Consider the following 16,450-nt stretch of genomic DNA (forward strand, 5'->3'; position numbering starts at 1 on the left):
TTTGGTCTATAATAATCTGAATATCCATTAAATGAAAATGTTGTTTCATAATTAATTTTTTAATTAAGGACCATTACCCCTTAAAGTGTTAGTGTTAGCAGCCATTGATGCAAATGCAAAGGCACTATTATAGTGTCTAATATTAGTTCTAAAATTAGAGTTTTTGTTTTACTTGTAAAGCATAAGTAAAGTATTTGGCAAAGGTAATACAGGTGGCAATATCACTTGACCATGTTAACAACATATAACAATGTTCTCATCTTTAAAATGTGATGCATTACAAAAAACACAAGTAGATGATAAAAGACTAATTTCAAAAGTTGAAATTTTTGAATCTTTGTAAATAGTGTGACTTGCTAGTGTCATTTGTGAAGGTGGTGATGGTGTAGTGGATATTGCTTGATATATATGTATTTCATTTTGATCTGATGTTTATCAGAATTGTTGGTATCGAAATTCTTATCAAAATTATTGGCTTTTCTTATAGTTATAAGAAAATGACAAAGGCAAAGCATAATTTGAAATTTTCAAGTACAAAGCTAGAAAACTATAGCTTATACAAGTTTGTGTTTGTAAACAAACTCGAATTTGCAAGAGAAATATGTAACAGTGTTTAGTATGTGGTGGAGGCTAAGATATAAACAAACACGAAGTTGTTGTGTGCTTGGTTCTGTGTGCCTATCTAGGGTCTTTCAATTGCTTGCTAAAAAAGGGTGTGCTACAAACTAAGAAGAAAAATTTATTTTATGTTGAGTTGTTGTGATTCTTGGCAATGCCCTCAAGCCCAAAACCTAATCATGAGATTTAGGGTTATGTGAAACAAGAGCTAAAAAAGTGTGACGGATTGGATTTAACCCTTTTGGGCAATCGGCATCGCAAGGCATCGAAGTTTGTTGCTGCCTTAGCTACAGCAGTAGCGGTGTTAAATTGGTTGCCATAGCTCAAGAATCTCTAATGCCACTACAGAGTGACAGTAAGAAAGCTTGGCTATGAAAATTAAATGAAAATCAGTAAGCAGTGGTCAATCATAGTGGAGCTCTTGCAGTACAGTGTAAGCAATGAAATTTCATCTCTCCAAGTGCTAAGCTGATCTAAGGCATGGAAATCATGATCAGCAGCTATGGATTGACCACAAGAGTGCCATGGATTTCAATCCCCCTCTAGTTGCCAAGAGATCTCCGGTGACAAAAGTTTCCTTGTAGTCTATGCTAGATTTTCGAGAGCATCAAGCACTCCAGCAGCAGCAGCAGCACCAGCAGCATAGGATCAGGCCAGGCACACAGGTGAAGGGAAAATCTGAGTCGAAAGGGATGGATTTCTTGAGTTGATTTCTTCATGATGACAAAGAAATGAAGGATCTCATACTTTCACCAGGTTTGGGACTTTGCCGAAAAAGCATGGCTGCTTTCCTAGCTGTGTTCTCCAGTTCAAATGGTTTCCTAGCAAAAATTCCTTGTTCTCGATGGATTTCTTGATGATGGGCTCTCTGCATTGCTTCCTAAAAAGCTGGAGATGATTTTGAGAAGTATAACCTGGTTATAGTTTTTCTTTGGCTGCTTGATCCCTGATCTTTCTACAGCCCTCTTGTTCGAGCAATGTTGCTGCCGGCCCGAGCCTAGTACCTGGAGGAGTGCAAAATGCCCTTGCATTCATCACCAAAATGGTTAAAAAGAAAAAGAGAGAAAGATACCTGGTCACCACGTCTAGAACTCTTCCAAACTGGCACACTGTCACCTTCCAAACTGGCACACTATCACCTGACCGATCCTGCTCCAGTCACCAGATCTTCCTCGTGGCCTTGAGCTGCTGCTGCTGCTTGAGCAATCATGATGCCTAGATAGATGCAGCCATAGTCAACACATTTGCATGCAACATGTGTCACCAGGCCTTCCTCTCCTGCCACATGCAATTTGGCCACCTCCCATTGGCCAGGAGCAAACATCAGTGCAATTATTCACTAACACACCCTCCATTGGACAGACAGTTGCGATTGGCTGGATCTGGCGGCCTAAAAAGTTCGGCAACTCCTCCTTATTATGATAGATTCTTGTTAATTTTCTTATTGGCGCTCTTATTTTTCACCTTTTTTTATTTTTGAATTTTTCTGTGGGCCATATATAATTAATTATATATCTCTAACTCAATTCTCCCCTTCCTCATAAATTCCTTAGTTTCCCATGTAATGTCCTTTTAACTACTAAACCTTTAGTTGATGGAAACAGCTCCAGCCCTGGATCAGAGACAATCTCCAACCCATCATCACCACCCTTCTATGGCACCCAGAAAGATGCCACGACTATTCAACGGGCGAGTGTAACCATGGTCCTGAAATCCCTAAAGACCCCAACCTAATTATCTAGGATCTATGGCTTACACTGAGGAGCTCTTGGACTTGGCGCTATCTGAGAAGCTGCTTGGTATTGATTGGCATACAGGGTTGAAGATGGAAATATCAAACACCTCTGTCCCCAAGATAGGCATACCTTCATTACTTACTGCTCTTATCATCACAAGCTAGATTCTACAAATTGGGTTCTATGTGGTGGAATGCGCAGGAGTGGCCTTTCGTATCATTTTGTGATCTCGAGGTAAATGATATATTTTTTTGTATAACATTTTTTTTTTTTTTTCTTAGTATTAAGATATAAAATGGATCATAAAGGGCAAGGACTGGACTTTCAAGATTGCATCAATTGTAAAAAGTAAATCCTATTCACCATAACAGTGGTGAAAGGAGTTGTAGAGCGCCTTGATTGTCTTATGAAGAAGAACCGTAATCCATCCCTGCCAAAGAACAAAAAGAATTAAGCAAAAAGCATAGGTTGGTGTTTCCTTCAAAACGTTCGCCAGCATCACGTAAGGCAAGTGCTTCCCCAGACTTTTGGAGTGAGTCGTCTCCAAAACATTCTCCGCTCCCTCGACTCCGGAGCTAATGCCATCCGAGTGTGTGATGCAAGCTCCAACGAAGGATATCCAGCCGATAGCTCCAGGCCTGAGAGGCACCGAATTCAGCAACTCGTGAGCCTCCGTTAACTTCCCAACTCTTCCCAGGATGTCAGCCACGCAGCAGTAGTGCTCCCTTCCGGCGATAAGGAAGTTTAGGGCTCTTGGTTTGTCGTTGCAAAGGCTGCGATATTTCGAGCGATTGACCGCGCGTCTAGCGATTTCTGGGAGCTGCCGATGGCTTTGGAGGCTGTCTTTAGCAAATGCTTTTCTGGAGCTGGGATTTCTCATGGATGTGGAAATTTCTTTCTAGGAGCTGAGCTCGAGCTCCAGGTCGTGTTTCACAGGAAGGAAATTGGCAGTAACAGGTGTGTGAGACACGTTTTCGACAGCGACAGTGCTCATTCGTTCTAGCTTTGCATGTTTGCAGGCGCTCAATGTGGTACCTCCTCCAGTACGCAGGAGTACCCAAGAAATGCTGGTTCCTCTAAGATACGCTGCTCGTCAAATGATCCTCCCTCAGCTTGGCCAGGCAGAGCAATGGTGGATGGAGCTAGGAAAAAATCCTGGGATGGACCAAAGCCCATTTCACTTCTTGGATCCACGGGCTCCATCGGCACACAGGTTAGAATCCCTGTTTTCCTTCGTTTTCTATGCAAGCGATGAGGATGCTAACGTGGTGTTGTGCCAGACACTTGACATCGTCTTGGAAAACCCCGACAGATTCGAAGTTGTTGGCCTGGCTGCTGGCTCAAACGTTACACTTGTTGCTGATCAGGTAAACTACGAATTGGTCAGCCGTCGTATCTGTTTTATACGAGCTTACACTGCCAATCAACAGGTCAGGAGATTCAAACCAAGCATGGTTGGGATTCGAGACAGAATTGAAAGAAGCCATTGCTGATCTTGACGAAAAGCCAGAGATTGTCGTTGGGACGAAGGAATTGTACAGGTACTTCGATTTTCTCAGTTGTTCTTTCTCTTTCTTTTTTTTCTCTTGTGTTTGCTTTTTTTGCCCTTCAGATAGCGTGTCATCCAGAGGCAGTAGAAGTTGTGGCAGGAATCGTTGGTTGTGCTGGCCTCAAGGTAAGCGTACATCAAGCACTTAGGCATGTACAATAATATTCTTTGCAGCCTACAGTAGCAGCAATAGCAGCTGGAAAGGATATTGCTCTAGCCAACAAGGAAACTCTCATAGCCGGCGGTCCATATGTTCTACCTCTTGCAAAGAAACACGGAATCAACATCCTACCTGCGGACTCAGAACATTCCGCAATTTTCCAGGTGATGTATTTTCTTTCCTCCAACAGTGCTTGTTTCTAACATTCAACCATGCGTATTTCAGTGCATTCAGGGGCTTCCAGAGGGCGGAATGCGTAGGATTTCTCTCACAGCATCTGGTGGAGCGTTCAGGTTCGTTATACTTTACCAATCCAAACTGAACTTCTCTTTAAAAATCAGGGACTGGCCAGTGGAAAGGCTCAAGGACGTCAAACCAGCAGATGCGCTGAAGCATCCAAACTGGAGTATGGGAAAGAAAATTACAGTGGATTCGGCAACCTTGATGAACAAGGTATAAAAAACATTTTTATAAGCTGATATTTTGTCTGCTGAACTAACATCTTCTGCTGGCAGGGACTTGAGGTCATTGAAGCTCACTATTTGTTTGGAGCTGACTATGATGACATTGACATTGTTATCCATCCCCAATCGATTATACCCTCCATAATCAAGACACAGGTAATATTAGTTGAATGCTGCGTCAACACACAACTATTAAATACAGGATTCCTCCATTCTGGTGCAATTGGGGCGCCCTGACATGCGACTACCTATTCGTTACACGGCCGGATAGGATTCCATGCTCAGAAATCACCTGGCCAAGGCTTGATTTTGTCAAGTAAGCTTCAGATTTTATCACCTTGTCGTTTGGAAACATTTATTCACACCGGAGCTTTGAAACAGGACTGGATTGCTAACGTTCAAAGCTCCCGACCGAGCAAAGGATCCATCCATGGACATATCCTACACAGCTGGAAGAATGGGAGGAACCATGACAGGAGTCATGAGTGCGGCCAACGAGAAAGCAGTGGAGCTCTTCCTAGACGAGAAGTAAGCAAAATAGTTGGTTTCCAAGGATTCTTTTCTCATGATTGGTTATTTCGACATCATCAGATTGATCGAGAAGACTTGCAAAACGCACGAGTGAGTTTTGTCAAGGAGCCAAGCCTGGATGTTATCCTCGCATCCGACCGATGGGCCCGGATTTACGCTGTGGAAGTCGCAGCACAGGCCCCTCCGGTATGAGAATATATATACACTTCGGTTCTTTGAACTAAAAGCTCTTGTTGCTTGCGGTTCTCGATCGACTTCACTCGTAAAACGTTTCTTCCATCTTCGTAGTCAGGGACAGGGTCCAAGAATGTACGCTGGAGGTCTCAAAGTCGGTGGATCTTTCTCGTTATCACGCGAGGAAGAATGGTGAGTCGTAACCATGAGCACCAGCAGCAGCAGGATGATCGCAATGAGCGCGCACTTCCGGGAGCTCCTCTGGCATAATGGCTGCGAGTTCCCTGTCGACGTAGTTGGCCGCCATGTGATCATATCTCAATGAGCTTCCACCAGCACAGCCATGTCAAGGAAAATCTTCTTGATCTCCTTTCCCTCTCCCGGATCTCCTCATACTGGATCAAACACCGGTCTCGACTCTTGATGGTCTTGTGCTGCACCGTCCAATAGACAAGATCTGACAGACAAACTTGAACATGTCACTCGCCTCTCAAACTTGATCATCCACATCTACAGTAAATGTGGCATTCAGGAGAAAAACTCATGTATGCCCGAAGTTCATCCACATCTGCTTCATGCCCGTGCGACGCTTTCTCGTTAGCTGTCATTGAGCTGTGACTAGGAAGACCATGGATGTATTTCCTTAGCCATGCTCTCGAGGCCTGTGACAAAATAAACACCGTGCTCAGTGCACTTTCGTGAGTTGGATTTCAATTTAAACAACAAGCATTAACATGCTATTGCATCAAAAGTCATGCAGAAGAAATGGGCGGTAGCTGCAGAAGTACACGATCTTCAGCCCAAACTGCATTGAAGGTGGTAGCCTCCAAATCACCAAGCTCTGGAGCGCGGTTGCACACAACAACATTTGGAATACCAAATCCAGAATCAGCATGCATGGTGTGGTAATGCCACTGCCTCTCCTCCAAGTCGTAGACCACAATGAAGCGACCAGAGTCTACATCCGGATAGCTCATATTCCCCTGAGATATGCAAGCGTAGCGACCACCTGCCGTAAACCAAAACAAGTCACCACCTACTCTGTCAACCCCATCCTGGTATATGGGATGTGCAGCAACCTTTTGCCACCCTTCTTCCACCCTGCCAGCTGAAGACCTGAAACTCTTCAAAAGGTATGCAAGACATCATGTAGAAGCTGCCCTCGTGCCAGTGGACACCCTTAGGACGAACATTATCTGGCGCCGCCGGCAAGCGCTTGTATGATCGATTCTTGGGGTTGTACTAGACGGATGGAATGTACGTATTTCCAATCTCCCTCACCTCTTGAGCGTCCATTAACTCAAGCTCGACGTCTTTTTCCCCTCCAACATCTAACAGAGGCTGCCAGCTCCCGGTGGAGGAGACGTAGAGAAAGCAACCGTGGCTTCCTTCGTAACGTAGAGCTGATCATGATATCTGTCGAGCAGCAAAGAGAATGGACCCATTTCGTGGCAGGAAGGGGCCAAGCGTAGCCCATGGCTTCCAATTAACTGCTCCGGGATCATGAGACGCATCACACGGGCTCCATGCTAATGTGCAATCGTCTGTGCCATTGTCGCTGTGAACGAGGACCCAGGTCTTTGAATCATCCATCTCCTCTATCCACTTTAACCGCTGAACCTTTAGCCGATGGAAACAGCTCCAGCCCTGGATCAGAGACAATCTCCGACTCACCATCATCACCACCCTTCCCTGGCGCCCAGAAAGATGCAACTCGACGAGCCATGGAACCTAATTATCTAGGGTTCATCTGGATCTATGGCTTTACACTCTCACGCGCGAGGAGCTCTTGGACTTGGCGCAATCCGAGAAGCATACGCCCAGGGTTGAAGATGGAGATATCAAGCATCTCCGTCCCCAAGATAGGCGTACCTTCATCACTTACTGCTCTTGATTCAGAAGCCTTGTGGTACGAACTGGCCGCATATTGCAACCAGTATTGTGCACTTCACTTGTTGGTTGCAATGTGCCGCCAGTTCATTTTTCGTCTCTCACAGCTGCTTACAGCTACTATAGTAAAGGCTTTCAATTTTGACGATTGATACAAGGAGTGGTATATAGACCACAGATCCCAAGAGAACAATGTTCACGTGCTCGAAGCAATGGCTTTTCTCGCCGAATTTTTTCCAAATGGCATCCGGCCATACAAAGGTATGGCAGTTAGGACAACAGTGCAGCATTTTGCAGATGAAAGAATACACCACCCCTTGGCTGGTGTGGTTTACCACAAGGACGGCTGCTTTTGCTCTACCCACCATAGATGTTTGGTGGATGAGAAGATGATGAAGGCTCACAAAGCTAAGGAGATTCCAGGATACCATGTATATTACACTGCTACTTTGAGAGGTATGTTTTATGTTTTTTATTGCTCTCTATTTATTCAGCATTGAATTCCTGGGATATTTGGAAGGCATGAAAGGATATCGCCTTTATTCTCTCAAGCGCAAGACTTTGCTGGGAAGACGGGATGTGCTCTTTGATGAGAGCAAGCTGTACAAGGATCACGCAGAAGTTTCTGCTCCTACTTTCATGGAACTCCAGCTGGTGGACACAGTTCACATGACTACAGCTCCTTCTCAAGTCCCGTTGCTGCCTCTTGCTTCTGCTGGTGGTAACGTGGTGGTTCCTCCAGCACTGCCACCACGCCCTCTAGCTACACCTCTGCCAGAAACCACTTCTGTCTTCAAGAGCCTGGGGTGTGTTCCTCTTGCAGTGGAAGGAAACGTGTACCTGTACAAGTGTGGTGACGATTTTCTCCTGGTTGCTGTGTACGTTGACGACTGCATTCTCGGTGCAAAAACCCGCCACCTGCTGGACGAGATGAAAAAGAAGCTGAGTGAAGAATTTGAGATGTCTGACCCGGGCGAGCTTCGCCATTTCCTTGGCATCCAAATTATACGCAATCGAGGAGCACGCACCTTGAGCTTGACACAAGCTCACTATGCAAGGGAGATCTTGGAACGCTTCAATATGCTGGACCGCTCTCCCGTGGCCACACCTCTTGAGGTCAATCACAAACTCAGCCGTGACATGGCCCCTGTCACAGAGGAAGAACGAGAGTACATGGCCACGGTGCCATATCGTAAAGCTGTGGGGAGTATTGTTTATTTGATGCTGGGAACGTGACCAGATCTCGCCTATGCTGTTGGGATGGTCTCCCAGTTCCTCGAGCACCCCGGACTTGCACATTGCCAAGCTGTGAAGCGGATTTTCCGCTACGTTTGAGGTACCTTGCAATTGCAACTTCACTATGGGGCTGCTGTGTCACAGGAACTCCATAGCCGACCGTGTTTTTCTCTCTGTCTAGATTTAACTGGAAAGCATGAGCACAAACACCTTGGAATCATAGGTGGAGGAAGGTAGTGATTTTTACTCGCATTTTCCCAGAGACATTGCACTCTTGGTTGCTTTTCAACACTGTAGAGTGCTCAATAAGTTTAACATTTAAAAATTTTAACTTTTAAGTGAATAATTTTATATTTATAATTTGTAAATATGTCTATCCTCCTAGTATATTCTAATTATTCTACCATCTAAATTATATACATATTTATAATTATATATTTTTATTTGATTAATTAAATTCATAATTTAAGCAAACAAAGCGTTACGCAGCAAATTATTAACTAGGTAATAATGCTAGATACAAATTGACGGGTGAAGATCATTATAAATCGAACAAAAGCCGGCATTTGTTTCTTTGAAATTCTACTGCTACGCAACGTTCCAGAAGCCAAATCAAAGATGCAGCTCCACCTATAATGAAAGAGCAGTGTCACCTCCGTAGTGTGTTCATTTCCAGCAGCCACCATAAAGATTCTTCCGGGTTTTTTTATCAACTCGGGAATTTTAACAGTGCCCAAGCTCAAGGATGCCATTGCCCGCCAGCTGCAACTCTCCTCGTCCAGATACACAAAACAAACCCTGAGGGTTCTAACTTCTGTGTTTCTGTCATGTGTTTCGAGCATGCCAATCACTATCTTCCCTGCAAAATCAAAGTCGTCAGCATATACAAAACAACTCTTTTTCCTTACCTCCACTTGAGATGAGGGACATGTCCACCTCGTACCAAGGTTGCCGTTCAAATCCCAAGGGAAGATTATTCCAGGTTGCCAGAGTTCGAAGGGTGGCCTTAGGGTTCCACACGTTGAACGATTTAAGCCTTCTCACATTGCCCGGTGAAACAGTTAAAAAGTACAAGTGATCGTTCTGGAGCAGCATGCAGTTGTTGGAATAGTTGATGCAATTCATTCTGACACCGCATACGAGGTCTTCATCCTCCTGGACAGGGGTGAGTTCCGTAGAAGATATCCACGCCGCGGCCCTCGAATCGTACAGGTGGAACACCATGACTCCATAGCTGGTCTCTATGGTCACGACTACAACAAACCATGATCCAGAGGGTGGTGCCGATGAGAGAAACCGATGAGAGAAAGCGGCGAGGTTTTTATTAGAATGGAAGAGAGGTTATTTGAAATGACATGGGAGAGAGTGTTTAGGCTTGGCCACCACGGAGACGAAGGACGAGATGGAGGGTCGACTCTTTCTGGATGTTATAATCTGCCAGAGTACGCCCATCCTCGAGCTGCTTCCCGGCAAATATGAGACGCTGCTGGTCCGGAGGAATGCCTTCCTTGTCCTGGATCTTGGTCTTGACATTGTCGATCGTGTCCGAGCTCTCCACCTCCAGAGTGATCGTCTTGCCTGTCAAGGTCTTAACGAAGATCTGCATGCCTCCACGGAGCCGCAAAACAAGATGAAGCGTCGATTCCTTCTGGATGTTGTAGTCGGCTAATGTCCGGCCATCCTCGAGCTGCTTCCCGGCGAAGATAAGTCGCTGCTGGTCCGGTGGAATCCCCTCCTTGTCCTGGATCTTAGTCTTCACGTTGTCAATAGTGTCCGAGCTCTCCACCTCCAGAGTGATCGTCTTCCCTGTGAGTGTCTTGACAAAGATCTGCATCCCTCCACGAAGACGAAGCACAAGGTGGAGGGTCGACTCCTTCTGGATGTTGTAGTCCGCCAAGGTGCGTCCATCCTCGAGCTGCTTACCAGCGAAAATAAGTCGCTGCTGGTCCGGAGGAATTCCTTCCTTGTCCTGGATCTTCGTCTTGACGTTGTCAATAGTGTCCGAGCTCTCCACCTCCAGAGTGATGGTCTTGCCGGTGAGGGTCTTCACGAAGATTTGCATCCCGCCGCGCAGCCTCAGGACGAGATGGAGGGTCGACTCCTTCTGGATGTTGTAGTCCGCTAAGGTCCTGCCGTCCTCTAGCTGCTTACCAGCGAAGATGAGACGCTGCTGGTCCGGAGGAATTCCTTCCTTGTCCTGAATCTTCGTCTTAACATTGTCGATGGTGTCCGAGCTCTCCACCTCGAGGGTGATCGTCTTGCCGGTGAGGGTTTTCACAAAGATCTGCATCGTTGCTGCCGAAATAAGCCTACAGTCGCAAAAAGCCGTGAGAAACGTAGAAATCGAAAGAAAAGATCAGATCCAGCAAGGCAATCACGAAACCCTCGCACACCGACCGGAAATTTCTAGCAGGAAATCATCACCGCCATAGCCATAGCCACTCACCAAGAAACGCAACCACCGCCCACAAATTGTGGCAAACCCTTGCCCTATCCTTTGCTTTATACTCGAGAAGAACGATCATGGCCGTTGAACAGGCGCCCAGGATACAATCAATCGTGACCGTTGAATCTCAGATATTTCTTGTTGCCCGTTGGGGGTTTAGGGTTCTTGATGAGCCCAAAGCGCGCTCTTGCCAAGCTCCGCAATCTCGCGAAGTGGAACAGGTCCCTCGATCCATTCGATTACTACGGTGTCGTGCGCACATCATTCCCGGTGGAGGTCACGGACGAGGAATTGCTCGTGCATTTGCATCGCACGCTGATCGAGGCCAGGGTTGAGGCGGCGCAGCGTCCACGGCCGGAATCACAGTTCTTCTACATCTGGGACACCGCAGCGTACAAGAAGTTCCAGGAAATCCCATCCGAGAGGCATCCGCTCTTCCGCTGGGTGGAGGAGCGGCTAGAACAGGGCAGGATCTACACCACGGCCGAGGAAATGGATCAAGAACAGGGCTGGCTGCCGTGCTCGGTGCGTCCATCGCAGTACGAGGTACGTCGCGTGACCAGGAAATATCTGGGATTCGAGAGCACTCCAGAGGAGCTGGACGTCGGGCTGGCGGATTTGATCCAAGCGCGTGGCATGAAAGAAGATTTCGTGGAGCGGCAAGGCCTGTTCGTGACGGGATCGCGGGTTTTGATCCGAGAGGCTGTGGTCTTGCCCGAGATCTGGATGAGGCTCCTCAAATATTTCGAGGAGAGTTGCTTCTCCAACGAGAGAGTCTTTGATCTTCCACAGCTACGACAGGTTTACGAGTGTGAGGGGAAGCCGGCAGAGATGTCGATCAACGAGCACTTTGGGATGGATTTGAGGAAGGATGTGATGCTCTTCCAGCCCAGCTTCGAGGTCGCGATCGAGAAACTGCCTCACAGCATTCCAGATTGGTGTGACGAGTTTCCAGTGGAGAAGAAATTCTGGGAGCGTCTACCCGACGCGGAAGAACGTCCCTGGGACAGGAAACATGCGTGGTTTAAGCTCCACAAGCCGGACGAGAGGAGGCTGGTCTACTGCTGTGACTTTCGAGCTTACATGAATCTCAACAACGAGTTTGACGATCCGGAGAGCGAGCTGGGAAAATGGACGAGGAAGTGCCTCGAAGGTGGGAAGCTCTACGTGAGAGACTGGATGGTTCCGAGGAGAAAGGGATTGAAGGCCAGGAAGGAGGACGTGGTTGTGGTGAATTCCAGGGGCTGGAAGGTACTCCCTTGGCCGGAGTCATGTCCGGAGTTTGATAACGAGTATCCAGCGCTGTCCAGGGCTGGCTGGCCGGACCTCGACTACTGCTTCATCGTGGATAGATATTTCAAGGAGATTGTGTTCGTGACCGGGGATCCAGCCATTGCAAGCGAGGTGGCGAATCCAACATTGAGAAATTCGCTCTTGAGGAGGAGGAAGCATCACTTACTGCACGATATAAGGCAGGTCTATAGCTGTGGCAGCGAGCCCGCTCCGGTGGATCTCGGCTAGAGACTGGTGAGTAATTTTCGTTTGCTTTCTGCAAAGAAAAAGCTAATCGTCCTTTGACAGCTTGCTCAAAATTGACAGCGAAACAAGTAAGTCTCCTCTCGATATCTTAAGTTCGCTTGGCTAAGTGGTAAACGTGTCCATATGATCCATGCTTTAAGAAGGGAAAGATGTAGACCCGGGCAAGCCGCTGCTCTTTTGAGCTTGAGTAAGGATGACAAGCACGTTTGCCTGGACGATCGTCAAGTAAGCACCGCTGTCGACGAGCTCGACAGATCCGGCAGAAGCTGCTCCTACGACACTTACGCTAGCTTTCTACGGCAGTGTGGTGACAACAGGGCCTTGGAGCAGGGGAAAAAGGTCCACGCTCTCATTTCCCGGGAAAAAGGTCCACGCTCTCATTTCCGCGGGGACAGGTTTTTGGGAAACTTGCTGGTGCAAATGTATGGCAAGTGCCAGAGCTTGGATGATGCTGTCGCGGCTTTCGAGAGCATCGAGCGGAAGAATCTCTTCACGTGGACGATAATGTTCGCGGCGTTTGCCCACAATGGGTATGTTCTACAGGCAAGGGAGCTGTTCGACAAAATGCCGCAAAGAGATCTGGTTTCCTGGACCACGATGGTGGCTGCCTATGCCAGCAATGGTTGCAACGGTGAAGCTCTGGACGTGTTTAAAGCGATGGACTTGGAGGGTGTCCAGGTCGATGGCATTGCAGTTCTGAGTACGTTGGATGCTTGTACTGAACTCGCACACGGTCGGGTGATTCATCAGGCAGTTTCAGGGACGATCCTTGAAGACGACGTGAAAGTTGGAACAGCGCTGGTCACCATGTATGGCAGATGCCACTGCCTGGTAAGTGCTCGGATAGCCTTTTGCGAGATTTTCGAGAAGAACCTGATCTCCTGGAATGCCATGGTTGCAGCATACGCTCAGAATGGATCCCGTAAGCAAGCTCTGCTGGTGTTTCGCTTCATGGATCTGGAAGGAGTTGGGCCCGGCCCCGTGACGTTTACCAGCATTTTGGAGGTATGTGCGAGCTCTTCCGCTCTGGAAGACGGGAGATATATCCACTCCAAAGCAGTCGCATCAGGATGCCACAACGATGTTAAGGTGGCAAGCGCGCTCGTCAACATGTATGGAAAGTGTGGCAGCGTTAACGATGCAAAGCAGATTTTCGACAGCGTTCCTCACAAGAACGTGGTGACATGGTCGGCCATGGTTGCTGCTTATGCTCAGAACGACTGTGGGAAAGAAGCTCTCGAGCTGGGGATTTACATGGATCTGGAGGGCCTGCTACCGAACGAAGTTACTTTCGTCAGCATGGTGGATGCGTGCGCTTGCATCCCGGCGCTGAGACAGGGAAGGCTGCTTCACGAGGGCATCCGCGTGAACTTCAAGGCTCCATTGGTACTCGAGCTTGACAACGCTTTGATCCACATGTATGGACAGTGCGGGGCCCTTGAGGATTCCAGGAAAGTTTTCGACAGCATGGGCCTCCGGGACAGCATCACGTGGAACGCTTTGATAACAGCGTACGCTCAAAATGGAGTCCCTGAGGAGGCCTTGGTTCTGTTCCAGGATATGAAGCTAGATGGAACAAGTCCGTCCGAACTCACCTTCATGAGCGTTCTGTCGGCTTGCAGCCACTCTGGATTGCTCGGGTACGCAAGGCAGTGCTTTGTCTCTATCACCGGTGATTTTTTCATGGCTCCGGTGGCAGGTCACTTTCGGTGTCTGATCAATCTTCTGGGCCGAGCAGGGAGGCTGACCGACGCAGAAGAATTGATGAGCAGCATGCCGTTTGAAGCCAGTGGCTTGGAGCTGGCGAGCTTGCTTCATGGATGCAAGACACAGGGAAGTCTCAGAGGAGGAGCTCGAATCGCAAGAAAAGTCATGGAAGGCGGGGATCCGGTCGGGCCTTCCTCACCTTATGTGTTGCTATCAAGCATCTGGAGAGACAGCGACCAGGAGGAGGAAGAGTTACAGCAGCTATAGGCAGAAAAAGTGCTAGGACAACATCTTAGAGTTGACATTTGATTCAGAACGACGTGGCCGCGAGTTCTTCACAGAAACGAGATAAGTTCTGGAAGGACGAGCCACCGTTCGCGACAGCAGCTCTGGCGACGTCTTTCATCTGCTTGGCTTTTGCCCGAAGCTCGGCTGCAACTTCGTGATCTTCCATGATCTCCCGTATGATCTTCTGGATCTGGACAGATTTTATCACGCCGCCTCTCTTGGCGGCATTAACAGCAGCGGTGGTGTCGATGTCGGTGTCGGTGACTTGATGAAAACGGAGACCGAGCTTCCAGTCCTCGGCCATGAGCTTGCAGTTTAAGTTCTGCTCGGCAGCCCAAGGCCATCCGACCATTGGAACTCCGCTGGCTATGCTCTCCTGGATGGAGTTCCAACCGCAGTGGGTGACGAAGCATCCTACGGCAGCATGCGAGAGAACTTTGAGCTGCGGCGACCAGGCAGTGACGAAGCCGAAGTTTCTGGTTCTCTTCAGGAACGCTGCTTTCCTCTGCTCGACGCCGCTCTCGTCCAATCGTGGAAGAACATCCGGACGAGCGGCCGTGACGAGCTCTGGACGGATCACCCACAGGAACGGCTGCTTCATGGCTTCCAACGCCTCGGCGAGCTCCTCAAACTGATCCACGGACAGTACGGCATTACTTCCGAAAGAAATGTACACTACGGAAGCTGGAGCCTGGCCGTCCAGCCACTCGAGGCACTGCTCGTCTGCCGGTCGCAAAGCTATGGTGGAGCTGGAGCTGTGGAGCAGGGAGAGCGGTCCGACCGACACGAACTTGTGGCCGAGACGCTGCTGCATCGCCTCAAAGACCTGAGGCTCGAGCTCGCTGAAAGAGTCGACGAGGACCCAGGCAGCTTGACGTATCAACGGGGCTCTCTCGACAATCATCTGGATCCATCGCTCGCTGGCCGTGTGGAGATACGTGGGAATGTCAGCCGGGTGAAGTGGAGGGAGGCCGGGGATATAGTCGACGAGGAAGGAGGCTTGGTCGAGCTCTAAGACTGCAGGGAAACAGGACGAGAAAAAGCTTAGAAGTTCCGGAAAATGAATCGCGAGTGATCGATCACCTGGAACGTGGTTCCTGGAGACCATGTCTTGGATGTGGAACTCGAGCGAGGACCAGGCAGCGCAGCCACACCAGAGCGCCACTCTGGGGATTCCAAACTTGTCGGCGACTCGCTGCGTCCAGGGGAGGAAGTAGTCGGAGATGAGGCAGCAAAAGTTGGAGCTGGGGTGGAGCTCGCGGAGGAGCTTTTCGAGTTCGACGTTCATGCTCTCGGCGGCCTCCATGAAGGACACCATGTTTTGCATGCAGTACGCATCGAAGCCGTGCGGGATGGACCAGTGGAAGGGGATGGAAACGAAGCGAAGTTGATCGAAGGATGGAGATGGAGATGGAGAAGTTTGTGTTGCTGCGTGGAGCTTGCGGTGGATGCTATCAATGTTGACAATGGTCACCACAACGCTTGTGGAGCGCGAGATCAAGTGTTTGACGAGATTGAGCATTGGAGAGATGTGGCCTTGTCCTGGAAATGGCATCGCCAGGATGTGAACTTGGGACATTCTTTGGTGCCTCCAATTGCTTGTACGAGTGAATGTGTGAGTGTCTGTGGGTGTGAGGGTGTCCTTCATGCAATATATTCACTTTATTTGAGAACCTTACATGCTGGGTATTTGAGGGAAAACAAGTGTAGGATGAGGACATGATCAAATAGTTGGGCGATGTGAATAGTAGCTCTGTTGGATCGGCTAATAGAGAGTTTGCTCATATTACCATTATCAATTGCAATCTAGAGAGTTTCTCATTTGAGTTTATGGTGTATATTGGATGATATATTTGGGTGATCTATGGCAATTAATTTGTTGTTAGCAGTTAACACCATATGGCACCAGGTACAGGTACAGCAGGATTGGTGAAACACATGTCTTTTCAGGTAAAAGTATGAAAAAGATTTCTGTAAAAGGCACGGGTGTGTGTAAACTTATGAAATCATTTGAGAATATTTTTTTTATGTATGAGCATGCATGTTCATCTTGCCACTTTGATGCCACATCATCATCATCATCATCATCATCTCAGGTTTAAGCACTGTATA

General features: G+C 48.1%; 4 protein-coding genes, 1 long non-coding RNA gene and 1 pseudogene across 6 annotated transcripts; 2 read left to right on the forward strand and 4 right to left on the reverse strand.

Annotated features, from left to right (window-relative positions):
• Positions 1 to 1,297: 1,297 nt before the first annotated feature.
• Positions 1,298 to 1,752, reverse strand: LOC112349812. Its single transcript, XR_002993534.1, has 2 exons — positions 1,691 to 1,752; positions 1,298 to 1,622 (listed from the first exon to the last, which is right to left on the reverse strand). It is a non-coding gene; the product is annotated as an uncharacterized LOC112349812 (long non-coding RNA).
• A 613-nt stretch (positions 1,753 to 2,365) lies between these two features.
• Positions 2,366 to 5,326, forward strand: LOC9646867 (annotated as a pseudogene).
• Positions 5,327 to 8,858: 3,532 nt separating this feature from the next.
• On the reverse strand, positions 8,859 to 9,618 carry LOC9646868. The gene is made up of 2 exons (XM_002980106.2): positions 9,267 to 9,618; positions 8,859 to 9,217 (listed from the first exon to the last, which is right to left on the reverse strand). Exons 1-2 carry the CDS (start codon positions 9,580 to 9,582, stop codon positions 8,859 to 8,861), a joined length of 675 nt encoding a protein of 224 aa, XP_002980152.1. The 5' UTR covers positions 9,583 to 9,618.
• Positions 9,619 to 9,658: 40 nt separating this feature from the next.
• Positions 9,659 to 10,861, reverse strand: LOC9647356 (polyubiquitin). Its single transcript, XM_024684916.1, has 2 exons — positions 10,805 to 10,861; positions 9,659 to 10,667 (listed from the first exon to the last, which is right to left on the reverse strand). The coding sequence occupies exon 2, from the start codon at positions 10,646 to 10,648 to the stop codon at positions 9,728 to 9,730; it is 921 nt and encodes a 306-aa protein (XP_024540684.1). The 5' UTR covers positions 10,649 to 10,667; positions 10,805 to 10,861; the 3' UTR covers positions 9,659 to 9,727.
• A 1,361-nt stretch (positions 10,862 to 12,222) lies between these two features.
• LOC112349807 (pentatricopeptide repeat-containing protein At2g13600-like) lies at positions 12,223 to 14,331 on the forward strand. 2 transcript variants are annotated; one of them, XM_024684908.1, is made up of 3 exons: positions 12,223 to 12,331; positions 12,386 to 13,983; positions 14,043 to 14,237. In XM_024684908.1, the coding sequence occupies exons 2-3, from the start codon at positions 12,467 to 12,469 to the stop codon at positions 14,125 to 14,127; spliced, it is 1,602 nt and encodes a 533-aa protein (XP_024540676.1). In that variant the 5' UTR covers positions 12,223 to 12,331; positions 12,386 to 12,466; the 3' UTR covers positions 14,128 to 14,237. The 2 variants fall into 2 exon arrangements, with proteins under 2 accessions (XP_024540676.1, XP_024540675.1); XM_024684907.1 differs by having other exon boundaries at positions 12,386 to 14,331.
• LOC9646869 (UDP-glycosyltransferase 84B1) lies at positions 14,256 to 16,149 on the reverse strand. Its single transcript, XM_024684909.1, has one exon. It carries the CDS (start codon positions 15,984 to 15,986, stop codon positions 14,361 to 14,363), a length of 1,626 nt encoding a protein of 541 aa, XP_024540677.1. The 5' UTR covers positions 15,987 to 16,149; the 3' UTR covers positions 14,256 to 14,360.
• Between the last annotated feature and the right edge of the window lie 301 nt (positions 16,150 to 16,450).

This window comes from Selaginella moellendorffii, unplaced genomic scaffold (genome assembly GCF_000143415.4).
Source record: "Selaginella moellendorffii unplaced genomic scaffold, v1.0 SELMOscaffold_43, whole genome shotgun sequence".
In the NCBI taxonomy this organism is placed as follows: domain Eukaryota; kingdom Viridiplantae; phylum Streptophyta; class Lycopodiopsida; order Selaginellales; family Selaginellaceae; genus Selaginella; species Selaginella moellendorffii.